This window comes from Heteronotia binoei, chromosome 4, assembly GCF_032191835.1.
Source record: "Heteronotia binoei isolate CCM8104 ecotype False Entrance Well chromosome 4, APGP_CSIRO_Hbin_v1, whole genome shotgun sequence".
Classification (NCBI taxonomy): Eukaryota; Metazoa; Chordata; class Lepidosauria; order Squamata; family Gekkonidae; genus Heteronotia; species Heteronotia binoei.
The window spans coordinates 3,222,020-3,248,963 of NC_083226.1; the positions used below are offsets into that span (position 1 = coordinate 3,222,020).

Consider the following 26,944-nt stretch of genomic DNA (forward strand, 5'->3'; position numbering starts at 1 on the left):
TTTTCCTCCAGGCTTGTTGGCAACCTCCACTGTCACCTGAAGACCCATGAGGCCTCCCAACTCTTCTCTTCATACCAACTCACGGGGCCAACAGAAAGTCACAAAACAGAGAACCAGCTCTGGGGAGTCAAAGAAGTTTCTGTCTAATATTCGAAAGAAACAGAAATTACATTTTTATGTCACCCTTCCTCCAAGAGACTCAGGTTGGTGCACATCGCCACCCTGCCCTCCATTTTATCTTCATAGCAAACCTCTGAGGTAGGTTAGGGTGACAGAGAGTTGCTGGCCCAGGGTCCCCCAAACAGTTTCATGGTGGGTGGGGATTTGAATTGGGATTTCCCCAACTCTAGGTGGACACTTCAGGGGTCCCCCTTCTTTTTGAGTCAGCTGGCAACTTTGGGATTCTGACACAAGATGGCCACTGTAGGAGGAGGAAGAGCAACCCACCATATGGCTCCTATAGATTACCTTTAGTCACCCAGTGTAGATCCTAGAATCATAGAGTTGGAAGGGAAACCCCCCAGGGGCATCGAGTCCAACCCCCTGCACACTGCAGGAAACTCACAAACACCTCCCCCTAAATTCACAGGATCCTCATTGCTGTCAGATGGTCATCTAGCCTCTGTTTAAAAACCTCCAAGGAAGGAGAGCCCACCACCTCCCAAGGAGGAAGCCTGTTCCACTGAGAAATCGCTCTACCAGTCAGGAAGTTCTGGAAACTCTTTTGATTTAATTTTTGATTTAACTCTTTTGATTTAATTTTGACTCGTTGGTTCTGGTCCTACCTTCTGAGGCCAACAGAAGACAAGTACTTGCAGATGGTCACCTCTCAGCCGCCTCCTCTCCAGGCTAAACATACCCAGCTCCTTCAACCTTTCTTCATAGGACCCATGTGTTCAGTAACGTGTAATGTCTTAGATGGTTGCACCAAGATTTCTCTTAGCCGAACTTCCTTTGGCTAGCATCAGCCATCAGGCTGTGCATTTGCAAAGACCAGTAGCATAGTGGCTAGACTGTCTGGCAGGTTTGAATCCCCACTCTGCCATGAAGTCTGTTGGGTGATCTTGGGCCCATCACACCGGCTCAGCCTCACCTCCTTCACAGAGTACTTGTTATGAAGAAAAAATGCAGGTGAGGAGAATGATGTAAGCTGCTTTGGGGAGAGAGGAAAGGAAAGGAAAGGTCCCCTATGCAAGCACCAGTCGTTTCCGACTCTGGGGTGATGTTGCTTTCACGTTTTCACAGCAGACTTTTTACAGGGTGGTTTGCCATTGCCTTCCCCAGTCATCTACACTTTCCCCCAGTAAGCTGGGTGCTCATTTTACCGACCTCAGAAGGATGGAAGGCTGAGTCAACCTCGAGTCGTGAATAGAGCTTAGGACTGCATTACTGCAGCTTTAACACTCTGCTCCACAGGGCTCTCTATGGGGAGAGAAGCAGGGGATAAAATAAAATAAATGAACAGAACTTGATAGGACCCCTGATCCCTGCCGCAGTCTTTTGTTCTCAAGATACACTGGGGGTATGGGAAGGTGGATGGGTGAGAAAGGGCTCTCAGTGTTTGTGTGTGCAATTGGAATTGCGATTCACTAGAACTTTTTGTAAAATCCTTGGTCGTTTGTTCATGTCTCTACACACGAGAGCCAGTTTGGTGTAGTGGTTAAGTGCACAGACTCTTATCTGGAAGAACCGGGTTTGATTCCCCACTCCTCCACTCGCAGCCGCTGGACTGGCTTGGGTCAGCCATAGCTCTCTTATCTGGGAGAACTGGGTTCGATTCCCCACTCCTCCACTTGCAGCCGCTGGAATGGCTTGGGTCAGCCATAGCTCTGGCAGAGGTTGTCCTTGAAAGGGCAGCTGCTGTGAGAGCCCTCTCAGCCCCACCCACCTCACAGGGTGTCTGTTATGGGGGAGGAAGGTAAAGGAGATTGTGAGCCACTCTATGAAATTTGGAGTGGAGGGCGGGGTATAAATCCAATATCATCATCATCACCATCAGACAGCAGCCTTTAGGGTACAAGGAAAATATTTCCAGGGATACAGCTGGATTTGAATCCAGGATCACCTTAGAAAGCAACAAGCTTTTGAGGGTTATGATGAGCAATCAAAACTCAAAGCTCCCTTCAGTAGGAATGGGCATCCCTGAGTCATTGTCTACCAGAAACTAATCTCTGGGGCAGAACCTAGTAAATGAAAAGAGAAGTTACAGCACTGTAACAACACATTCTATGCTTGGTACAGACACATGATTACAAAGAAGTAAAGTCTGGGTGTTCACTCAGTTAAGCGCAGGATTGTAGCCTGAATGTATATCCTGTTCCTTTAAAAACACACCCTTCCCACTCATTATTAAATAGCAAGCAATGGCTGTTTTTAAAATTTAACTTTCATGCCTTTACAACCCAGCTTGAAATCCTTGTGTAAAGTAGACACCCAGTTGCTCACCAGAAACAAGCAGTTAAAGGGTCCTTTCCCCAGTGGCTGAAGTCCATCCTAAGACTTCAAGCCACCCTGTGTTGAAGGAGACCGAGACGGCTTGTTTTACTGATGTCGGAAGAACCACCTTCCCTTGTGTTGCAGGAGGAAAAGATGGAAATGGAGGCAGAAAGAAAAAAAAAGAAAAAGAAAGGGAGAAGAAAGAAGGAGAAATGGACGTGTGAGTATAACCTTTGCCACCAGGCTAATAACAAGTTTTGTTTAAACCTTGCCTGCAGAATATGGGACCAGGCCTGACCTGTATAGCCCAGGCTAGCTCAGTCTTGGAAGTTAAGCTGGGTTAGCCCTGGTTAGTCCTTAACTGGGAGACCTCCAAGGAAAACCAGGGTCATAATACCGAGGCAGGCAATGGCAAACCACCTCGGAACGTCTCTTGCCTTGAAAACCCTACGGGTGAACGTCAGCTGTAACTTAGCAAAAAAGGAATAGGAGTGGCTCAGTGGGGTATTTAGACACTTCCTGGGACCATAACAGGCCTGGTTCTCTATCTGGCTTCTTGCAGGGGAGCAAGAACATGAGGACTGCAACCTCATAGACTAATCCGGTGTGTGCAGAACTGAATCTGACCTCAGGAGGGACTTTGTGGGTGGAGCCAGGAGACATTGGGGTGGAGCCAGGAGAAAGGTTGTGACAGGCATAACTGAACTCCAAAGGGCTCTCTGGCCATCACATTTAAAGAGACTGTGGCGCAGAGTGGTAAAGCTGCAGTACTGCAGTCGGAGCCCTCTTCTCACAACCTGAGTTCGATCCCAGCGAAAGCTGGTTCAGGTAGCTGGTTCCAGGTCGACTCGGCCTTCCATCCTTCCGAGGTCAGTAAAATGAGTCTTCAGCTTGCTGGGGGGAAAAGTGTAGATGACTGGGGAAGGCAATGGCAAACTACCCCGTGAAAGCAACGTCACGTCGTCACCCCAGAGTTGGAAACCTTGACCTTTTTACACCTTTGGTATGCCTTCCTTCCCTTGGAAATAATGGATAGGGACACCTTCTCATGGGGCTCATAGAATTGGACCCCTCAGTGCAATCTTTTTGAAACTTGGACGGTCTTTTGAGGAGAGGTGTTGGATGCTATGCTGCAAATTTGGTGTGTCTACTTCAAAAAACAGCCCCCCCAAAGCCCCATATATCCGTGGATCAATTCTCCATTATTCCCTATGGGAATCTGTCTCCATAGGGAATAATGAGTGCCCAGCAGACATTCCCCCCTCCCGCTTTCTGATGACCCTGAAGTGGGGGGGGGGGTAGGACCTCCAAACTGGGGGATCCCCTGCCCCCACCTGGGGATTGGCTACCCTATGTGGGAAGCACGTATGAAGCTTTGTTTAGTTCCCACTGTAGGACCCTGCGTGGTTGTTCTGCATCAAATATTTAGTTTTTTGGGGCAGTCGTACTGGTCTGAAAAGGCCAAACAAGTCAGAATCCAGCGGTACCTTTAAGACCAGCAAAGTTTAATTCTTGGAAGAGTTTTCATGCGCATGCGCACTTAGTCAGATACTTGCAGAAGTGTGCATGCACGCGGAAGCCTATGCCCAGAATTAAATTTTGTTGGTCTTAAAGGTGCCCCTGGACTCAGATGATGCTCTGTGGTGTTGTTGTTTTTTTGAAGCAAGCTTGCAAGGAAATAGACGCACGCGCACACCGCCTCCCCCTCCCGCCCTCCCACGATCGCCGCCTAAGCACGGGCTCCACGTCCCCCACCACTGCGCATGCTCCTCTCGGCTGTTCCCTGCCACGCCCGCCGCTTTCCCTAGCCGCCAGCCGCCACGCCCTCCGCCAGGGCCCCTCCCCTTTGGCCTCTCCTGCCCTCGCCGGCGGTGCTAGCCGAGGACCCCTCCGCCTTCCTCAACTAGAGCTAACCGAGGCGGTGCCTGCCTGGCCGCTCCCGCCCCGTCAGCGAGTCTCCCCTTTCCTCCGCGCTCAGGGAGAAGGACTGCATCACAGCGTTGATCTGAGGCGGCTGTCCCTTCGCGGGGTGGGTGGCGGGCGGCGGAGGCGGGGAGGGAAGGGGGCGCTCCCGACAGGCGCGCGCCGCGGACAGCCCGCCGAGCGTTGCGGGGTGGGGTCCTCGCGCGCGGGCTGACTGACGGGCTGGCGGGCGGGCGTCGAGCGCGCGGTGTCTCCTTCACTTCGCCCTCCAGCGCGGCGGCCTTCACGCTCGGCAGGTGAGGGGGCGCCGGTCGTCATGGCGACGGGAGGGGGGGCGGGAGATCCTCTCCCGAGGTAGGCCGCGCTGGGCTCGGGGGCCGGAAGACGACTGGCGCCCCCACCCCACGCGGGGATTCGAACTCAGGGCTCGCCAAGGCGGGGGGCACGGGGTTGCCAATCCCCAGGCGGGGGCAGGAGGTCCCTCAACCGCCTCCCGGTTCGGGGTCATCGGGATGCGGGAGAAGGAGATGGCCGCGGGGGACTTCCGTTATCCCCTATGGAGAATGGCTCTGGGGGGCTCTTTGCTGAGCTGGAGGCGCCGAATGTTCAGCGCAGCATCCAGTGCCTCTCCCCAAAGCACCCCCCAAGTTCCAAAAAGATTGGACCGGGGGGTCCAGTTCTATGAGCCCCCAAAGAAGGCGCCCCTCTCCTTCATTATTTCCAGTGGAGGGAAGGGATTTCAAAGGTGTGCGGTCCCTTTAAATTTGAGGCCAGAACTCCCTTTGGAGTTCAGTGATGCTCGTCACACCCTTGCTCCTGGCTCCGCCCCAATGTCTCCTGGCTCCACCCCCAAAGTCTCCTGGCTCCGCCCCCAAAGTCCCAGATATTCTTGGCAGCCCGGGTGGCGGCCTTGCCCCTGGCGCTTCCTGGAACCCCGGGATCTGCTTGGCCAAAGAAGGGGGCCCGGGTCTCCTCTACCGCCCGCCTCGTGGTCCTAGCCGCCCCCCTTCTCCTAGGCTCCTGGCAGGGCACGTGTTTGCCGAGAGGAGGAAGCGGCTTTGGGAGCCAGCGGGCCGCTAAGATGGCTGCAAGGGGGCAGCTCGTTTTGCAGAAGCTGCGAAATGATGCCGCTTTCTCCGCCCTCTCCCTCCGGCCAGGCCCCAACCAACGGCCCCTCTAAGCCAAGGGTGGCCAAACTTGCTTAACATAAGAGCTGCACAGAATGAACACCAGACGTTTGAGAGCCACAAGACAGGAAGGAAGGAAGGAAAATGGAAAAATAGATGCGGGAGAGGTGGAAAGAAAGCAGCTTTTACTTTAAATACATTCTCCAAGTCAGTGGCTGACTTGGCTTTGAGAAGTGATTGAAAGAGAAATGCTGGCTGACAGGGCAGCAGGGGCTTTGAGAGCCACAGAATATGTATGAAAGAGCCACATGTGGCTCCCGAGCCACAGTTTGGCCACCCCTCCTCTAAGCTGAGTTTCACACATGCCAAGTAATGCAGGTTCAGTCCACTTCATTGGCCATTTGTGAGTGAGTTTTGCCATTTCACCCAGTAAAATCCAGTTGCAAAGTGGATTGAAAGTGCATTATTTAGTGTGTGTGAAAGCGACATTGGTATGAGCTAGCTCAGTGTTTACCCTGTGGCTCACGCATTTTTGTCTCAGCTCAGGAAATATGGCCCCAGAGCAAATTAATCTATGCAGTAGCTCACAACTTTATTGCCAGTAGCTCACAAAATAGAATTTTTTGCTTAGGAGACTCTACAGCTTAGAGGGAGTATTGACCCCAACCCGTCCCTTTTAAATCTGGGATGGGAGCTCTGCCCATGGTGAATAAAAGGCATACATATTTTCAGTTGGGTAGCTGTCTTGGGGCTGAAGCAGTAGAACAACGTTTCAGTCCATTGGCACCTTTAAGACCAACAAAGTTTAATTCTGGATATAAGACAGTGTGTGCATGCTGCAAAGTTTAATTCTGGGTATAAGGTAGGTAGGTAATTTATTTTGTTGGTCTTAAAAGTGCCACTGGACTTCAGCTTTGTTCAGATATTTTCTGTGTTTGCAAGTGCAGAATTTTAAAAGGTGCTCTTGAAATTGCCTAACCCCCTTAAGTATATTATTAACTTCAGTTCCAAATTTGTGTATTTTACTTATGTTTAATGCGTTTCCTCCCCCCCCCCCCGTTTTATAGATTCTCTAAATTGGACTAAATAGCCATGTCTTATAATCCAGCATGCGAGCGCCCACCAAGACGTAAGTAGGGAGAGTAGAAGGAAGGCTGTTAAAGTTACAACTAACAAAGTTAAGTTATAGTAACAAAGTTTTAAGAGAGACTAATACCTAACACCGTGGATCATCTGCAGTCAGATAAGAGTGACCATGTTTGACAATATTAACTATTTAGAATAAATATCTGGAAGTTGCACGCTAAAATGTTTAAGTATCCTTTAAATACAGCCTTTTATGCATGAGCTGCTTACTATGAATGAGATTGTAGATATGTAACCTTCTAAGAATTCCTTAGGGGTGCTTTAAGATACGGGTGTGGAGGAGTATGAAAGAATAATGTAAGGAAAAGGTGTGGTATAATCCTTGAATCTTTTAAGCTCGTAGTTTAATTACTGCACTGTATTTGTCTGTTCTAACTGGGTTATATGTTAGGTTCATCAAGAAGCGTTCTTCCCCTGGATCTTTTTTCCTTAGTGTTTGGTATATAGTAACTTTGATTTGGTGATGGAGCCATTTTTCTTTCAGTTCTTTAATAAAATAATTGTGACACAGCTGCCATCTTTCTGTGGAACATATGGAGTTCTCAGTGTGTGAGACCTTGCAGCCATTTTTCCTTGCAAATACAGCATGCATGCGTTTTCTTAAAGTAGGAGAACAGCATGTAGGATGGTTTGAAAACCCTTTTCAGTTGGACTGGATGTTTATAGATTAGGAGAGAGCGCTGTGCTTGCACAGCCATGCGTGGCAGCTACTTTTATGAATGGCGGCTTGGGGAATTGAGTGAAGGGGCGGTGGGTCAGTGCCCCATTTGTCTTCCACAGTGACCTCTCAGGGAGCCCTGCTGCTTCTTCCTCTGAATTGCCCACTAAAGGGAGGGGGTGAAGATTGTGGCACACGGGTACTGCCTTCTGCTGTCTTTGGCTTCCAGCTGCTGATCTCCACGGGAGCTGTCAGTGCTTCCTCCAATAGGTTTGCTGACCCGGTTGGTAAACTAGGAACTACAGAATTGGTCAGCAGGTCCATATCCGATATAGAAAATATATGGATATTTTAAAGTCAAAATGCAAAATAACACTGCACAGATTCTCCCAGATGATGAATAAAAAGGTAGTCGTTTCCAACTCTGGGGTGATGTTGCTTTCACAGTGTTTTTACGGGGTGGTTTGCCATTGCCTTCCCCAGTCATTACACTTTCCCCCCAGCAAGCTGGGGACTCATTTTACTGACCTCGGAAGGATGGAAGGCTGAGTCGACCTTGAGCTGGCTACCTGAAACAGCTTCCACCGTGATCGAACTCAGGTCGTCAGCAGAGTTTAGGATTGCATTACTGCAGCTTTACTACTCTGTGGCACAGGGCTCTTAGATGATGAATACAATGGCCTTAAAAAAAAAAGAAAGATTGCCCTGTCAAGGATGATGGCTTCTTCTTGCCAGCTGTCTCCACTGGGTCAAACTCAGTGAAAGAGCTCTCAACTGGCTGAGAGTGTTTCCTTTTAAAATCAAGAGTTTTAGCATTTCTGTGCCCAGCATTTCAGGCGAGGGCTTTGTGGTCAGGTGAGCAATGCAGAGGAATTGAAATACCAGTGGATACACCCAGTAGTAAAATCCCTCTTGTTAGGCTTCATATTACCAAATTGCGAGTGAAAAGCAAATGGAGCTAATACTGAAACTCTGGTCTAAAACTATATGAGAGCTTTCCTGATACACAACAGTTGCTTCAGATATGGCAGATTGTTGTATAAGTGGGAGAGCATTTCTGTAAAACTTTATATTATGTGCCTCATTGTGCTCTATTCAAAAATGCCCCCCCCCCACATTCTATTCTACTTAGTAGGATTCCACTGGAGAAAAAGCTGGTGATCTTCATTTCCTTCTGTAACCTCTAAATTTTTCCAAATGACATTGCACAGATTCTGAACATATCTATTTGAACACAAGTGCAGCTGTTAACAGTATGGAAGAGGTTGGTTTGTAGATGGAGGCTGGAAATATTGCAAGTTAGGTTGCATGTAAACATGCATAATTTTAGCAGTTTTCAAAGTCTCCCCCCCCCCCCCTTGCAGCCCCATTTCAACTTTGTAGTATTGACAGAGCTTTCTTGCAGTTTTGGGAAAACCAGCTTTTTCATAACAGTATTTAGCTTTTCTGACTGGTAGAGATTTAAAAAAAAACAGCGATAGCCAAACTCATTAGGATATGGAAGGTATTTTTCTAAACTTCAACATCATTATTCTCCTGTTGTCCTTTTTCTATATCCACATATTGAGACTTTTAAACAATTGACTAATCAGTAGTGATTGTGGAACATCCCTACTTAGCTACAGTTCACAGGAGTAGCTGTGTAACTTACAAATTAATCTGTCAGGCAATTTAATCCACGTGCTTTTCCTAGGGCTCTTAGTGCTGAACTTGTTCTGCCCTCTTCCTCCATTGTCCACATTCTGCAGTCATAGAATCATAGAGTTGGAAGGGACCTCCAGGATCATCTAGTCCAACCTCCTGCACAATGCAGGAAACTCACAAACACCTCCCCTTAATTTCACAGGATCTTCATTGCTGTCAGATGGCCATCCAGCCTCTGTTTAAAAACCTCCAAGGAAGTCCTTTGATACGTTGGCAGCGTTTAGGGGCTAGGCTGTATCACCAAATGAAATGGTTCTCTTTTGAGGTAGCAGGTCATAGTAAGCCTAGAGGATATTGAATTTTACTTGAACCATGCAGTGTATTTGCAGCTATCGCTGAATGCCAATGGGGAACCGGCTTATGGCTTTGTCCAGTGTGAACATCTGCTTCGTAGGGATTGAGTGTCTGGAGTGATGGGAGGGGAATTCTGTATTAACCTATCAAGCACTGCTTGAATGCTTGTATGCAGTCATTTAATTTCTGTTGGAGGGCGAACTTGTGAGCGGAACTAATCGTATATTTCTAAGTACCGGTACTTTTATAAAATCATGTTTAAGTTTCTTGGGACGTGAGTAGGTGATTCATGTGTGTTTGTTTTTCGAGGAAGATGGCATTGGGAGAGCACACGCTGCATTTATCCATTAATAACCAGACATATCGGCCCGAGGGGCAGGGTTTTCTGTCGTGTGGCCATTCTTGGTAATCAGAAATATGGACGTGTATTAGGGCTGCCAAGGTGGTAGTCGGGGTGGGGAATGCCCAGCCCCAAGTTCCTGTTGAAGGGGAAGAAAATCACCAGTGTTGCAAGCGTGAGGATGTTGCTTTGGAGGAAAACCTGGAAGCCATGACAGTGGCTTTAGGAACTTCTGGAAACTCTGTGGTTTTACCATAGAGTTTCCAGCAATTCCTACAGCTACTGCTGTTGCTCTCTTTGCTACCCCCTACGTCTCAGCTCTCCAGCCTGTATCTTTACTCTGCAAAGTTTGACACCTTCTTTCAACTTTGGCAGACCTTCTGCCATAGGAGAATGCATGCTGTTGAACAGTACACAGTATTTGACTTCAGAGTTTATATGTTGCATCTCTCTCTTTTTTTTAACTTTAGAGTAAAATACAGATTAAAATTATAGCACTTGAGTGGTTTGTGCTTGATCTTCCTCTGTGTGAATATAGAAAAGGCAGCACACTTGCAACTAATACCAGCTTTTGAAAAAAAATTTACTGCCATATTAACATTCCCATTTTTGTGTCTTTGTAGCTCCAATGGCCATCCCGCCACCATACGCAGACCTCGGCAAATCTGCCAGAGATGTCTTCAACAAAGGATTTGGTATGAGTGACGCTTCTCAAATATATGTTCTTAATTTGTTACGCTGAGTCTGAACAAGCCAGTTTTATGCTCCATTTAGGATTTTGGGAGAACAGGGATTCTTTTGATTCTCTCTATGCGGTTTAAGGGGAGAGGGGCCGAGATCCTGCTCTGTTCGTCATCTTATGTCACTACAGGATTATTTCTCCAGTCCTCAGATTCATTCATTCATGTAGCAGCAGGCTGTATGCATCTGTATACGTAACCCTACATTCAAAAGTCCCCCTGTTGGCTTACCTGGGGAAACTCGTACTTGGTGTTTGGGATGAGGGTTCTCAGAAAGTGGTCTGGGAGAGGGGAGGTGGTGTTGAGCATAAAACATCTGTCAGGTTGCTGTGGCAAATTCTGCTTTGTGCTTCAAGGCTAGAGAGCCAGTTTGGAGTCGTGGTTAAGTGTGTGGACTCTTATCTGGGAGAACCAGGTTTGATTCCATACTCCTCCACTTGCACCTGCTGGAATGGCCTTGGGTCAGCCATAGTTCTCGTAGGAGTTGTCCTTGAAAGGGCAGCTGCTGTAAGAGTCCTCTCAGTCCCACCTACCTCACAGGGTGGCTGTTGTGTGTGTGTGTGTGGGGGGGGGGAAGGTAGAGGAAGTTGTGACCACGCTGAGATTCAGAGTATAGGGCAGGATATAAATCCAATATCTTCTTCTAAACATGCTTATTTTCTTTTCTCTTGAGAAAGTAAAAGGAGCCTTGCTAGGGGGAAATGAGAGAGCCCGTGCTTTAGCCCATGAGAGATTAGTGTGCCAGTTTCTGAGCTGGACATCTGGCATCCACTGCTTTTGTAAAAAATCATATGCTCCAAAATAGTGGATGTGAACTACTGTGAGCTGTTTGTAGGTAAATAGTTTCCATGTGGACTTGGGCAGAACTGCTGGGTCGGGCTTGGCTGAGTTCTGGCAGACTCTTTTCCGCTTATACTCAGAAATGGATTGCGGAAACTGGAATGGCTTCTGAAGCTTTCTGCAGCTGAGGCAGCATAGCGGTGGTAACTTGGCCTTGCCGGATCAACATCTGTCAAAGCCAAGGAAGGAATGGAGTGCCTGAACTGTCTGCCTTCTCTCCCACCCCCACACGTTTCCCCAGGCCCCTGAGCAAGGGGAGGCCGGGCCATGACACATTTTGGGGAGGGGGGATGCCCACAACATGCTGGAAGGCATTACATTGTAGCTTTCCCCCAGAAATCCTCTTTTTGGAACTTGGAGGCAGTGTGGATTTGGGTGGGATTGGTCTATGCCTCATCCCTGCTTGCAGGTTCCAATTTAAAATTTCTTTCTTCTAAGGTAAAAGGGTGGGTGAACTAGGTTTTCCTCCAGTCACTACTAGACTAACTGACTACATTCACAGTTCTGTGGTTTTTTAAAATGATATAATCCAGGGGTGGCCAAACTTGCTTAACGTAGGAGTCATAAAAAATAAATGTCAGACGTTGGAGAGCCACAAGACATGAATGTCAGATGTTGGAGAGCTACAAGACAGAAGGCAGGCAAATAGATGGAGGGAGGGAGAGCGGAAAAGAAAGCAACTTTAAATGCATTATCTAAGCTACCAGCTGCCTTGGCTTGGGGAGTTGATTTAAAGAGACAAATGTTTTCTCCAAGCTGGCCAACAGGATGGGGGGGGAGGGGGCTTTGAGAGCCGCACAGTATCTGTGAAAGAGCCACATGTTGCTGCTGAGCCACAGTTTGGTCACCCCTGATATAATCTGTACAAGTCCGACAATTAAAAAAGAAGCTCTTTTAAAGTTGTGTCATGATTGGCTGGATCCACAAATAACTCAGTTAAAAATATAGATTAGCCAAACAGTTTTACAATGTTCCCTGAATTGATACCCTCGTTATGAAACGCCTGCCGAAAAAGAATTGCCATACATTTCCAACGGAAGACGGGCATCACGCGGAGGGCATTCCTTAATGTTGGAACTGTCACACGAGCCCCTCCCTGAAAAGTGCCACCAGGCAGCAAGAAAGGAACAGCTCCAGGGGGGGTGTGATGTGGTGAAGAAGTAAGACTTCAGGAACTCAAGGAAATGCAAAAATGGCCAAGATTTTAATGAGAGTCAGGAACAGAGCAGTGACCTTCTGCCAAAGGGCCATTGCCTAGAATAACTTGCATACAAATGAGGCAGATAATACAGGAAATAGAAAAGGCATGCAAAAGTTAGTCCCTCCCCAAGTCCATTACAATCCCCAGGCTTTGATGTAAACACGAGATGTTTTCTCTGGGCGCTCAAGGTTATTCTGCTGATTCTGGCCGTTACTATAACGACCAAATAACTAAAAGGCAAAGGCAGTCCCCTGTGCGAGCACCAGTCATTTCCGACTCTGAGGTGACGTCGCATCACAACATTTTCATGGCAGACTTTTTATGGGGTGGTTTACCATTGCCCTCCCCAGATAACTGTCTACAAAAGTTGCTTCCTGCACAACTCGGAAAAAATTGTTTCTGGCAAGCAGGCGCTACAAGACAGGTTGAATGGGTAAACACTTGGCAAGAGAAAGCAGTAAATGTACGGAATGAATACAATGAATGACCAGTACAGCAAATACATGAGAATACAGTGCTGGTTTGATCAGGCACACAGTTGTCAAAGAACCTGACAATGACATGAAAGCTGCACTTCAGGCAGAACATCTTTACTTCTGTTCTTTCACGTTTATGCCTCTGATGCTTGGATCTTGGGCAGAGATCCTTGTGCCTGATGGCTGCCAGCTGGGTCCTTAATGATTACTTCCTGTTTGCTGTGAACTGCTGTAAGACCTGCAGGAGAAAGCTGGACTTTGTATCCTGGATCAGGGGTCCGCAACCCCCAGGCCATGGACCAGTCCTGGTCATCAACCGGGCGGCGGAGTGAGACAGAGGCACCACACCGCCCCTTTCACCTGCCCAGGTCCCAGGTGGACGAAAGAGGCAGTGTAGCTTCTCTCCAAAGTGCCACCTCTTTCATCCGCCCAGGTCCCAGGAGGGCAGAAGGAGCAGCGCGGCAGTGACCGTTGCCTACCCCTCATTTAAAGACCCCCATGGGGGGACAGGGATGGGGTGTGGGGGCACCCTCACTGGTCTGTGGAGAAGTTATCTTCCACAAAACCTGTCCCTGGTGTCAAAAACGTTGGGGGCCACTGTCCTGGATGGAGGGTGCACTGTATCGAACAGCTCTCCTTGGTTTTCTCTCTGAGCCCTTGCAAGTGGAAGGAAGGGGCTGCTGTCCTCCCAGAAGCCCTCCAGATATATTAAGTTACCCCCTGAAGGGCTCTGCGTCAGCTCCTGGGCAGTCCTCAATAAGCAGGCCTCTCCCTGCTGTTCAGAAAAGGTTCGTTTTTATTGACAGACTTATTACAGCAGTATGACTCTCTGTGTCAGATCTGGCTTTTTACCATTGGGGCCAGATCTGAATACCCCCTCTCGGGCCCCTTGACACACTGTGCAGCTCCCCATTAACAGTCGATGCTTGAAAGATGAATCATGCTAAAAAGTGTGCTTTGCTGACTTGAGTTTTTTTCTGTCAAGGTTTTGGCCTTGTGAAGCTGGATGTGAAAACGAAATCTGCAAGCGGAGTGGTAAGTACTAGCAGTGTGGTCTTGAAATGCCAGCTAAGGCGCTGGTTAAAGCTCGTGGATTTGGTTGGAGGGAAGTAAACCCCCCGCCCCCCCCCCTTCCCCAGTATGCACACCTTTTTGCCAGGGAGTGGGGCTCCACCCCAGTTGCTTGAGAAGCTGCTTTCTGGCAGTCTCATGACCACGTGCAAAGCTAAGAGGGAGGAAGCGGCTGCCTTAGCTGCTTTTCTGCTTGTTCTTTGGTCACAGGTACAAGTGAGCATCGGGGCATGTGAAAAGTTCTATAAGCTGCACTAAGGGCCATTCTATGCATTAAAAAGGTCAGGGGCGTCCCCTGTGCAAGCCCCAGTCGTTTCCCACTCTGGGGTGACGTCACATCGCAACGTTTTCATGGCAGACTTTTTATGGGGTGGGTTGCCATTGCCTTCCCCAGTCCTCTACACTTGTGTGCATTACTTGACAGTAAATTGCATTTGGCAGCATTGGTACAAATGTTACGAGTGTACTAAGGATTTTCACAGGATGTCTTCAGCCTCAAGAAACACAATGTGTAAAGTAACCCCATGCTATATAATTCAGCATTTGGTTGCAATTTCTGCCCTATTTTTAGGGTTGTGTCTGTGAACTCTTGAAACAAATGCTGCACTTATATACAAGCAGTTTAAAAAAAAAAACACTATACCAAATGGATTGAGATTGCCTCAGCTTTCCTGAGGTTAGTAACTTGTAATGACTTGCACGAAGTTGTAACTTGGCAATTCCAGAAAACCCTGCTTGCATTGGATGCTTGGTGATTCTGGCTGTTTTGTGTATCCTCCTTTGGTTTGCTGAACTCAAAAATAACCTGGACTTTGGCTGAATTTGGGAATAACCTGGGCTGTGTTTTCTTTGTTAGGAGTTCTCCACAGCTGGCTCATCAAACACAGACACAGGGAAAGTGAATGGGAGTTTGGAGACCAAATACAAGTGGACTGAGTATGGTGTGACTTTTACAGAAAAATGGAACACAGATAACACTCTGGGAACAGAAATGGCAATCGAAGATCAGGTAAATGAGTTTTTGGTCAATCTGCAGTTAATAAGGAAAGTATCTGGTGCTCTTAATTAACCAGTTTCCCCTCCCTAAATCAGATTGCCAAAGGTTTGAAGTTGACATTTGATACGACCTTCTCACCAAACACAGGGTAAGTTTTGTTTTTGGTCTTCCTCACTTGAAGTTTTTGTGTGGCGTGCGTGGGTGTGTTCTTGGCACTTGGGGGGCAACAGTGGGAGGGCTTCTGGCATTCTGGACCCACTGTTGGAACTTCTTGAGGGAACCTGGGTTTTGGCCACTGTGTGACACAGAGTGTGGGACTGGATGGGCCACTGGCGTGATGAAAGATTGGTGAGTGTGGCTCAATGCATGCTGTGATCTTGAGACCACACACAAATGCTTTTGACAGTTTTCACTTGTCTTATCCTTGCATTTTTATGCTACAGGGAGAAACAAAATCCTTCCCATCTCTAAATACCACTTAAAACATTGGTTCTCACAGGGAAAGGGAGCTGGTTTCTGGGTGGAATGACCCCACTGACCTGGAGAGCATGGGATAGAGAAGGTAGAGAAAGAAGTCCTTTCTCCCTTTCTCACAATATGAGAACTCATGGGCATTCAATGAAATTGATGAGCCGTCAGGTTAGAACGGATAAAAGGAAGTCCTTCTTCACCCAAAGGGTGATTAACATGTGGAATTCACTGCCACAGGAGGTGGTGGCGGCTACAAGCATAGACAGCTTCAAGAAGGGATTGGATAAGTATATGGAGTAGAATCCATCAGTGGCTTTTAGCCACAGTTTATCATTGGAACTCTCTGTCTGGGGCAGTGATGCTCTGTATTCTTGGTGCTTGGGGGGGGGGCACAGTGGGAGGGCTTCTAGTGTCCTGGCCCCACTGATGGACCTCCTGATGGCACCTGGTTTTTTTGGCCACTATGTGACACAGGGTTGGACTGGATTGGCCTGATCCAACATGACTTCTCTTACGTTCTTAAGTTCTTACTGGTCCATCTAGGTCTTTGCCTATCAATGCACCGCTCTCCCAGCTTACCAGACCCTGAGGGGTTTCTCTCTCACTTGGAGTAGTGATGCTCTGTATCCTTGGTGCTTGGAGAGCCATAGTGGGAGGGCTTCTGAGGTTCTGGCTTCACTGGTGGACCTCCTGAGGGTACCTGAGTTATGGCTACTGTGTGGCACAGAGTGTTGAACTTGATGGGCCATTGACCTGATCCAGCATGGCTTCTCTTATGTACACTTTGGTACCCTTCCATCAGTTACCCACCAAGAGGGCAAGTGCTGTTCTGAGGCTCCGCCTAGTGCTTATGTCTTCTGCTACTCATAGACTTGTTACCATGGGGACAGCTTACCGTATTAGTGCACTCCTAGGGACATAGTGACTTAGCAAGCGGCTGTCTTCCTCCCCATGGCACCTGTTCTGAATAGTGCATGGTGGAAGTCTAAATGGTATTGTGAACTACTGACAGTGTTTTAAAATAGTAAAGAATTTACTGAAAGCAAGAAGTCTGTTCACATAATCTCTGCACAGTGGTGGATTGAGCAAGAAATACACAAGAAAGGTGCAACCATATGATTCCTTCTGTCCCTCGCTCTTTACATGCCAAGTCAAGTTTAATACGTTCAAAGCCCCATCCAAAAAAGAAAGAAAAATAAGTAACAAGTGGCATTAACCCCCCCCCAAGGTATACAATTCAGCTTGGGCACAGCATAAAATATTATACATTTCAATCCCCATTTCTAATTATAAAACCAAGTAGATTGAAATATTTCATAGACATGTAAATATTTTTTAGCAACTAGTGATGGGATGGGATGGGAAAAGAAAAACAGAAGGGGAAGGCACTGATAAGGCAAGGGAGAGAAAAATTAAGGTAGAGAGGGAAAGGGTGTATTGGAGAGGTGGGGAAAAGCAAAGGCTGTCAAGAGGAGAAATTGGGGGGGGGGAATAAAGTGGTTGAAAGGAAGGGAGCAGGAGGGATGCAAGGACTGCTAGAGAAACACAGGGAAGGAGGGAAGGAAGGGGCAATGAGACCTCCTCTCAAGCCCTACTTAATCCAGCACAAAAGAAGGAACAAACCCATAAAGGCCTACACCAGGGCAGCAGGACTCTGTACGTGCCCTTGCCGATCTTGTTCTAAGGTAGGCTCCTCAGCTTATGTGTGACGGTGTGGTAGAAACTCCCATTGCCTCAAGGTTCTTGTCCAGGGAGTCAGCTCTGGCTCTGCTCCACATGGCAACGGCCGCCATCAGGACGGAGCTCAGGTATCCACAGAATAGATCCTGGTTCCTCCATGTCAAGGCATTCTATCTCCCTTCTCTCCCTACCCCTGTGTGGCTCAAAGAATCCTTTTGTGAAATCACCAGGAAGGTCTAGTCTAGCAAAGAGGTGTCAAACTCATTTGTTAGGAGGACCAGATGTGACATAAAAGTGACTCCAAGTACCAGAGATGCAAAGGACAGCAGCCGGTAAGCTCCAAGTGGCCTGTCCGCCCCTGTGGGTTTTCCTCTGCAGGGCCCAATGGGCTGCGGGGAGGTGCAGAGGAAAACCCACAGGGGTGGACTGGAGAGCCAAGGGTGCACTGCTGGGGGCAGATGCCCCCACACTTCCGAGAGGGAGGCAGACCCCTTCCCTATCCCACTGCCAGTGCTGTGAACATATGAAGCTGCCTTCTACTGAGTCAGACCCTCGCGGTCCTTTGAAGTCAGTATTGTCTACTCAGACTGGCAGCTGCTCCCCAGGATCTCAAGCTGAGGTTTTTCATGCCTATTTGCCTGGACCCTTTTTAGCTGGAGATGCCTGGGACCTTCTGCTTCTCAAGCAGATGCTCTACCACTGAGCTACTGTCCCTCCCCATTTATATGAACATATGAAGCTGCCTTCTACTGAATCAGACCCTCGGTCTATCCGAGTCTGTTGTCTACTCAGACTGGCAGTGGCTCTCCAGGGTCTCAAGCTGAGGTTTTTCTTGCCTATTTGCCTGGGCCCGTTTTAGTTGGAGATGCCAGGGATTCAACCTGGGACCTTCTGCTTACCAAGCAGATGCTCTATCACTGAGCCACCGTCCCTCCCTGCTGACCCAATGCTGTGAGCGTGGGCCCCAGGGCAAAAACACGAAGCACAGCTGGGTGTTGCAGCTTGAACCACCATGGAAGGGGACTGGGGGAAGACCAGTTGAACTAACTCTCCCCCTCCCCCACCTACGGAATGGCCAGGTCTGAGGCCAAATGCATGGTGGGACCAATCAGAGTCTGATAAGCTGGAGATGCCCTTGCTGCCACAAGGCCACCATGGTGGGGCTGTGCTGGGAGTTCAAGTGAGATATTGTTGGCAAGCTGCAGGCATGGGGCAGCAGCCATCTCAAGCTGCTGGATCGTCTGATGGGGGAGTGGCGCTGTGTGCACAAAGCTGCGTGTCTGGCAGAGGCCCCAGGCTACCCAGTAACCAGCATACCCAAAGATGACAGTCACAGCCCTCCCACAAGGTGGCAGCCACCTATGATTGAAGGTGGTCCATGGGGGAGGGAGGCCCGACCACCAAATCACGTGCTTGGTGGCAGGGCTAGACCCCTGATGTGTGAGGGTCGGATGTTGTCCTTTTCGGGCCGGGCCATGTGTGTCATAAAATGTAATTCCAGGTCAGGGAGATATAAACTTTATAAAGGACACTGACAGAACATACACCCACAGCCTAATCCACCTCACTGGCTTGCTGAGCCTCAGCCAACAGAAGGAAGAGAGGGTTTGGCTCAGTAGCTCTGCTGTGCAATTGAGAGAGCCTGGCAAAGCAAGCTCTCCTTCCCCCACTTCCCCCCCTTTGCTCTGTAGCTCCTGTGTGATTGAGCAAGCCTGAAAAAGCAAGCAGTGATGCAGAAGGAAGCAAGAGAGGGAGAAGGAAGCAGATGACGTGCCCGTCGGCCTGATAGCCCCCTGGGGGCCTGATTCAGCCCCCAGGCCACCTGTTTGACACCCCTGTGTTAGAGTCTCCATCTGTGTCTCTTTTCCTGATGTACAGGTGTTTTTCCAGGACTGCAGTTGTGTCTAGCATTCATCTCAATAACCATCGCCTTTGTTTCCTTTGCCAGTGGATGAGTCGATGTAGCTCAAGTGTTTCAGAGCGACAGTTAACCTTGCATGAAAAAAAATCCTCTCTTTCAGGAAGAAAAGTGGCAAGATCAAGTCTGCCTATAAACGGGAATGCATGAATATTGGTTGCGACGTTGACTTTGATTTTGCCGGCCCTGCCATCCACGGCGCGGCTGTTTTTGGCTACGAGGGCTGGCTCGCCGGTTTCCAGACAACCTTCGATAGTGCCAAATCCAAGTTGACAAGGAAAAATTTCTCTGTGGGTTACAAGACTGGGGACTTCCAGCTGCACACCAACGTGTAAGTATTCGGCAGAAGTTGGCCATGCAAAAGTACCAGCAGAAACTCTGAAACTTAACGTGTGGGGAAATATTATTGGAGCTGCAGCATCAGTAAATTATAATTTAAAAAATGCCTTCTGTAATTTGGAAGTTCTACTTCAGCGGGGAGGGCGGGATATAAATCAAATCAAATAAATACTTGAGCATATTGTGCAAGTGTGATCAGAGCCACTAGTTGGTAGTCCATGAACTAGAGTTATATGAAATGACGTTATAGAATGCAAACCACGGTTCCCTTATATTATGGAATTCAAAGCACAGTTTAATACCGGCTTATAGACAAGTGTAGCAAACCACAGTTCAGTGTTTTGTGTGGCTGGGCCATTGTGAAGAACTAATTTCTGGGGAATTCTGATGTCTTCAGTCTCCAAGCCACATAGATAAGAAGGGTGGACTGCCTTAGTGACAAGCCAAGTCCTGGTTTGCCATCTTTTCTGAATACAACCATAAGCTTTAGTCTAAAAGTTTTCATTCGTTCTGTGGGCACAGTACAGCTTTCCTATATGTCTTTTAAAAACGTGTTGGGAGACAGATTTTCTTTTCATAACTTGTTCATCTGTTCCCAGCAGCCTTGCATTGCCTTTACAGGATGATGTATAGCGCAGAACTGTCTTGTTTGATTGCATAGTCTTCTGATTTGCTTCACGAAGGACTGCAACAAACTTCTTCAGCTTTCAGCTGTGTTGTTCACGGTTCCTGTAGTAATAACAGCAGTCTGACCTCAGCACTTTTCAGAAATGCTGCCAAGGATGAGACTTTCCATAATTTGGTCATATCGCTCTTCCCATTAATCAGGTTTTCACTCAAATGTCATGCGTTATTTTTGTGTTGTCAGTTCTCTAGAGTGTTACTCTTGGTTGAACTGGAGCCAGTGTTCCCTCTGAGCTCAACAGTGTTGTGAGCAGAGATTCTACCTTACGAACGAAAAAGCTAGTAGCGTTAAAGTTTACGTTTGACTGTTCTGTAAATTTATTTATTTATTTTCTATTTATAACCGGGTGGGCTCTGAGCAGGTAACAATTAGTTTTGTAGACAATCACTTCCACAACCTTGGGAAAAAATCTCAAAATGATTTATTTTAAATCATATTAAAACTATATTTTAAGAATAAAATAAACATTATAAAAAAACAGACTCAAGTCAAATTTCATCCGACCTTTTCCACTATATCAGGTGGCCAACGGTAGTTCTCCAGATGTTTTTTTGCCTACAACTCCCATCAGCCCTAGCCAGCATGGCCAATGGTTGGGGCTGATGAGAGTTGTAAGCAAAAAACATCTGGAGAACTACCGTTGGCCCACCCCTTCACTATATTGGTAGACCTGGCTTCGGACAGCCACCCTGTTCTGAGCCTTAGAAAACTTACCGCAAGAGAAGGGGTTTCAGTGTAAAGTCAAAGCAGATAGAATACCACCGAAAAACAATGAGTATGCTTCAGTCCTTATATATGATTTATCCTATATGCCACTTTAAACCAGTGCATACAAATATCAACAATTTCCAATTTCTTCCCTCCAGAAAAAATTACAAATTAATGAACAACAATTTGTTCCAGTACTTTTCAGTAGAGGAATTTTCAGAAATCCTCCCTCCGATAAACAAAGTTCATCCTGCAGTCCAGAACGTCTTGTGAAATTCTTCCCAATGGAGGGGCCAGGAAACCCTTGCAGCCTTCAGAAGACGTCTCCTCTAGATTTCAAGACGTTTCAAGACTGGTGTTCAGTTTATCAGGCTGTTAAAATGGAACCTGATTTCAATAATTTCTTACACAGACTCAAAGTTCAAAGCTAAAACAGAATCACTGGGTTCTCCAATGATGTCTTGAAATCTAGAGGATTTGAGCTTGGTAAAGAGAAAGCTTAAAAAATCATGTTCTTGTGGGATTTGATTTTGCAATGTGGCTTTAAACATTTACTGTGAAAATATTTTCCAGCAACGATGGGTCAGAATTTGGCGGCTCCATTTACCAAAAAGTCAGCGACAGCCTAGAGACTGCCGTCAACCTCAACTGGACCGCCGGAAGCAACAGCACTCGGTTTGGAATTGCAGCCAAGTACCAGCTGGATTCGACTGCTTCCGTTTCGGTGAGTAGAGTGGCTGCTAAAGAAAAGGCCCAGCGAACTTCCACTTACTGCATCCTGCAGTGCCTCGGTCTCGGCTGCATTGGTGGCCTGTGTCTGCCTGCTGTAAGGCTTCAGGCGGGTCGCCGCGTTAGTCTGCATCGGGGTGGCCAAACTGCGGCTCGGGAGCCACATGTGGCTCTTTCACACAGGTTGTGTGACTCTCGAAGCCCCCACTGCCCTGTCAGCCAGCTTGGAGAGGCATTTCTCTCTTTAAATCACTTCTCCAAGCCATGCCAGCTTGGAGAATGCATTTCCAGTTAAAGTTGCTTTCTTTCCACCTCTCCGCCATCCCCCATTTTCCTTCCTTCCTTCAGCTCTCCAACATCTGACATTTATTCTGTGTAGCTCTTATGTTAAGCAAGTTCCCTGCATTAGTGGATGCTCAGAGGCATCTGTCCAACTGCCACAGCTGATTGGACTGAATGGACACACTGGTCTGCTCTAGAGAGGGTGTTCTTAAACCAAAGCCAAAGCCTTTGAACACCTGCAATCCATATCTGTTCTACATGATGTTGAGATGATAACTACTGCAGGGTGCTTTGTGTGGGTCTGCCCTTGAAGATCTTTAGTGGGTTCCGGCTTGTCCAGAAAGCAAGATCCTGCTACCAGATGGAGATTAATTGGCATGCCAGTAGACATGTCTTGCGACTCTCAGGCATTTGATGCTCACGTCTTGAGGCTCTCAGACATCTGACATTTATTCTGTGTGGCTCTTACATTAAGCAAGTTTGGCTACCCCAGGTCTGAAGCAACAGAATAAGGGTGGAGTTTATGGACCCCTTTCAAACCAGCAGCGTTTAATTCTGCATGCACACAAAAGCTTCAAGGTGCCACTGGAATCCACCTTTGTTCTGTTGCTGTCAGGTTTGGTAGTCTTGGATGGGGGCTTAGTCACGTGGTTTGCGCTCTCCTGGCAACAGCCGGTACGACTGCAGGGCTGAGCTGTGACCTGGGAAGCCCCTGGTTCGGATCCTGGGTGGCATCGTTGTGAAGGCTTGCCAAAACGACTAATGGAAAAGGTTGTAATAGTGAAAGGGGCAGGAGCTTGGGAGTTCTCTTTGGAGTTGATAGCCTTGGGCGTGTCACCCCCCCATTCTTGCCTCCCCACCCACAAAACGGGCATGTGGCCAACCTGAACAGCAGAGGGAAGGAAAGTATCGATGGAATGCCAGTAGGGGGAGGGTTCTGTCTCTTCTGCCAGAGTCTGAGAGCTGTGCCTGTAAGGCAGCGGTCCCCAACCCTTTTGGTACCAGGGACTGGTTTTTGTGGAAGACAGTTTTTCCACGGACCGGGGGGGGGGGGGGATGGTTTTGGGAGGATACAATTGTGCACTTTATTGTAATATATAATTAAATAATCATACAGCTCACGACCCGGTTGCTAACAGGCCACAGACCAGGACCGGTCCAGGGCCCGGGATTTGGGGACCCCTACTGTGGGGGATAGTCCCAGGCTTTTCCAAAGTCCATTCTCCCCCACCCCCACCCTGGCCTACAGGCATATTTACACTGAAGGCCCTGAACCGCTTGTGTGTTCACATTTCGGAGGGGGGTGGGATTTGAGCAAGACAGATCATAAAAAGATCCGCTTCATTGTGGGGTCTTCTTGCTCATTGGGCTGTGTTCTCACTTCAGTCAGGACTTGCTTATTTAAGGCAGGGATTAGAGCTCTTGGTCCCAGCTGACAAAACAGGATTGCTAACATTCTTTTTTTTTTTCAGTTGAGATTTTTTCCTTTATTGTCTTGCAGGCAAAAGTGAACAATTCTAGTCTAGTTGGAGTTGGTTACACCCAGAGCCTGAGGCCAGGTAAATGAATGCTTGTCATGAGATCGAAAGGCGAAGCTTAAGATCTTCATACGTGTGCAAAACCGAAGGTGGCTCTAGGTGGTATTTGTTGACCTAGTGCAGTTGGCGGCTCCCAGGGAGAGACAGAGAATGGTGCTCCTCCCCAAAGGGTGGTTCCTTTGCATTCAGGCCCAGTTCCATTTTATGCGGCTCTACAAATCTAGTTCAGGTAGCCGGCTCCAGGTTGACTCAGCCTTCGATCCTTCTGAGGTGGGTAAACGGAGTCCCCAGCTTGCTGGGGAGAAAGTGGAGATGACTGGGGAAGGCAGTGGCAAACCACCCCGTAAAAAGCCTGCCATGAAAAGGTTGTGAAAGCAACGTCACCCCAGAGTCGGAAACGACCGGTGCTTGCACAGGGGACTACCTTTACCTTTATTACAGTTTGCTGAGCTGCAGGATATGCTGGTCACTCAATCACCTTTTGTAGATGTCCCTCCCCAGTGAACATCAGGAGCCCTCTTGCAGTTGAAGGGGAGGGGCCATGGCTGGGGGGGGAGAACATCTGCTTCTGCATGCAGAAGGCCCCAGCTTTAATCCTAACATCCCCAGTTAAAAGGATGAAGGGGATGCAAAAGACCTCTGCCTGAGACCCTGGAGAGCAGCTGCCACTCGGACTAGACAGCGCTGACTGATGGTCTGATTCAGTCAAAGGCAGTTTCCTGGGTGTCTTCATTAGTGTCCAAGTCATTAGTAAAGCCTGTTTTGGGCACAGTTGGATAAACATCTGGAGCAGAGGTTCAACAGTGGCTATTGGCCGCAGCGTATTGCTGGAACTCTGTCTGGGCCAGTGATGCTCCGTATTCTTGGTGCTTGGGGGGTTAACAATGGGAGGGCTTCTAGAATCCTGGCCCCACTGATGGACCTCCTGATGGCACCTTGGGTTTTTGGCTACTGTGTGACACAGAGTTGGACTGGATGGGCCATTGGCCTGATCCAACATGATTTCTCTTATGTTCAGGGTGGGGAGAGAGCAGATGATGCTGTGTGTTAACCTCTGAGGGTAGCATTTGGCTCACCGTGTAGTGGCTGGAGAAACACAGCCTTTGAGGTTGTCCTTCTGACTGCTTAAGCACACGGTGGGTTTATGAGCCCTTGACTGGGTTTGATCTAGTGTTCCCTCTAAGCTACAGAGTGTTGTGAGTAAAAATTCTACTTTGTGAGCTCCTGGCATTAAAGTTGTGAGCTCCTGCATAAAATGATTGTGCTCTGGGGTCATCCTTCCTGAGCTAAGACAAAAATGTGTGAGCTGGAGGCTAAAAATGTGTGAGCTGCCTCACGCTAACTCAGCTTAGAGGGAACACTGGTTTGATCATGTGCACAGGGTTATTACCTTTGGTGTAACAGAAGATTCTGATCAGATTGTAGATGACTGGGGAAGGCAATGGTAAACCACCCCGTAAAAAGTCTGCTGTGAAAACGTCGTGATGTGACGTCACCCCCAGAGTCAGAAACGACTGGTGCTTGCACAGGGGACTACCTTGACCTTTTTAACAGAAGATTCTGATCAGATAAGGAATAATGAGCTGGACCAATTATTGCAGCCTTCTGATTGTGTTCCTGTCTGCACTCAAGATTTAGGGTCACTGCTTAGGTGGGCAGCCTCTGCGCTTTCGGGAGCCAGTTTGGTGTAGTGGTTAAGTGTGCGGACTCTTATCTGGGAGAACCGGGTTTGATTCCCCATTCCTCCACTTGCACCTGCTGGCATGGCCTTGGGTCAGCCATAGCTCTGGCAGAGGTTGTCCTTGAAAGGGCAGCTGCTGTGAGAGCCCTCTCAGCCCCACCCACCTCACAGGGTGTCTGTTGTGGGGGGAGAAGATATAGAAGATTGTAAGCTGCTCTAGTGTCTGATTCAGAGAGAAGGGCACGGTATAAATCTGCAGTCTTCTTTCCTGCCCAGGGGAGGGGTCGGATGCCTTTAATTTTTGCTTCAGCTGGAGGTGAAGACGAAGGGGCATGTTTTCTTGTTGGCTCCTAACTTCTCCTTGGTTGTGTTCACTTGCAGGTGTGAAGCTGACGCTGTCTGCCCTGATAGATGGCAAGAACATCAACGCAGGAGGCCATAAACTTGGTCTCGGCCTGGAATTAGAGGCTTAAAGAGACTGGAAGCTGCCACGGGAAACGGGATATCAGAAGAATATGGCCTTAAAATTTAATTCCAGTGTGACCCAAAGGTCCCCCCCTTCAGTGGGATGGCCCAGAAAAAAGAGCTGTATTCGGAGTATTTAGGCAGTTTCTAGTTAGCTGGTTTTTAGTTTAAATTGGTTACCTACCTAGTTCTTAACTCTGCACTAGTGCAGTCACTACGCAATACATTATTTAAATGTATTTACCTGTTGAACGCGCTACCCACAAATAATGAAATAGACTTTATGAAAAACCTGTACAAATGTGTGCATGTTACGTTTCTTTTAACACATGACTATACCACCACTGGAATAAGGAAATGGATCAGCGGCTGTCCTGAAAAGAGAGGTCAACCGTTTTTTATTTTGTTTTTTGTTAAAAAAAATCACCTTAATTAGAAATACTTTTGGTATCCCAGGGCAATTCAAAATTATGAATAAAACAAATACACACATATATATTTGTGCCTCCAGATATTTTAAATGTAAGTTGCTGAGAAGAAGGGGAGAAAGTTGGCCTTTGCCCTGCCCCCCCCCCCCCCCGCCCAGTTGAGGCTTCCTCCAATTCCATGTGCTCCCCCCTCCCCCCCGGACCCTTCTGTTCCAGACCCTTTTAAAGTCCACACTGTTGCAACTTCCTGAGGAGCCCAATGGGTGGGGCTGGAGCAGGTGTCTCCTGCATGGCATTCCCATCTCAGTTGGCCTTGACCAGAGTGGGGCGTTCCAGTAACCTAAGAATGCTTCATGCTACATGTAGCTGTGTAGGAAGCAGGTGTTGCCATCTCTCTTGAGGGTGTCGCAGTATGCTTTTCTAACCAGAGCGCCAGTTTGGTGCAGTGATGAAGTGCGCGGACTCTTGCCTTGGGAGAACCGGGTTTGATTCCCCACTCCTCCATTTGCAGCTGCTGGAATGGCCTGGGGTCAACCATAGCTATCACAGGAGTTGTCCTTGAAAGGGCAGCTTCTGGGAGAGCTCTCTCAGCCCCACCCACCTCACAGGGTGTCTGCTGAGGGGGAAGGAGATGAAGGAGATTCTAAGCTGCTCTGAGACTGATTCAGAGAGAAGAGCGGGATATAAATCTACCATCTTCTAACCTCCTTCCTGCCCCACAGGGTAGGAAGTAGCCACAGTTTGACTTGTGTGGGAAGAGGATCTTGGTGCCTCTTTGTTTGGGGACTGTTGCCTAGCTGGAAGCAGCATTCACAATCCTGCTTTGTCCCATTAGCAAGATATTACTCCCCAGTGCTCCCCAGCCCTTGGCAATTATGTTTAGCCCCAGTGGAGACCCCTGGCCAGGTGCTGAGAGTGCTGGGTTGGGACCGGGGGGGTACCAGGTCAAATCCCTGTTCTGGCAGGAAACTCACTGGGGGAGTCTATTCATTCATACTCCGCCTTTCTCCCCAGGGCGGCTTCTATAAGAGAACATAAGAGTTGGATCAGGCCAATGGCTCATCCAG

General features: G+C 48.1%; 1 protein-coding gene across 5 annotated transcripts; it reads left to right on the forward strand.

Annotated features, from left to right (window-relative positions):
* Positions 1–2,375: 2,375 nt before the first annotated feature.
* Positions 2,376–25,943, forward strand: VDAC2 (voltage dependent anion channel 2). 5 transcript variants are annotated; one of them, XM_060236701.1, is made up of 10 exons: positions 4,264–4,465; positions 6,554–6,615; positions 10,252–10,323; positions 13,871–13,920; positions 14,813–14,965; positions 15,049–15,101; positions 19,126–19,353; positions 21,328–21,478; positions 23,267–23,324; positions 25,366–25,943. In XM_060236701.1, the coding sequence occupies exons 2-10, from the start codon at positions 6,579–6,581 to the stop codon at positions 25,455–25,457; spliced, it is 894 nt and encodes a 297-aa protein (XP_060092684.1). In that variant the 5' UTR covers positions 4,264–4,465; positions 6,554–6,578; the 3' UTR covers positions 25,458–25,943. The 5 variants fall into 5 exon arrangements, with proteins under 5 accessions (XP_060092681.1, XP_060092684.1, XP_060092683.1 ...); XM_060236700.1 differs by lacking the exon at positions 4,264–4,465 and adding an exon at positions 4,540–4,655; XM_060236698.1 differs by lacking the exons at positions 4,264–4,465; positions 6,554–6,615 and adding an exon at positions 2,376–2,656.
* Positions 25,944–26,944: the final 1,001 nt, after the last annotated feature.

Coding starts and splice junctions, on each gene's coding strand:
- VDAC2 (XM_060236698.1), top strand. CDS start 2,548: ATGTCGGAAGAACCACCTTCCCTTGTGTTGCAGGAGGAAAAGATGGAA. Junction 2,657..10,251: donor AAAGAAGGAGAAATGGACGT/GTGAGTATAACC, acceptor GTGTCTTTGTAG/CTCCAATGGCCATCCCGCCA. Junction 23,325..25,365: donor CACCCAGAGCCTGAGGCCAG/GTAAATGAATGC, acceptor GTTCACTTGCAG/GTGTGAAGCTGACGCTGTCT.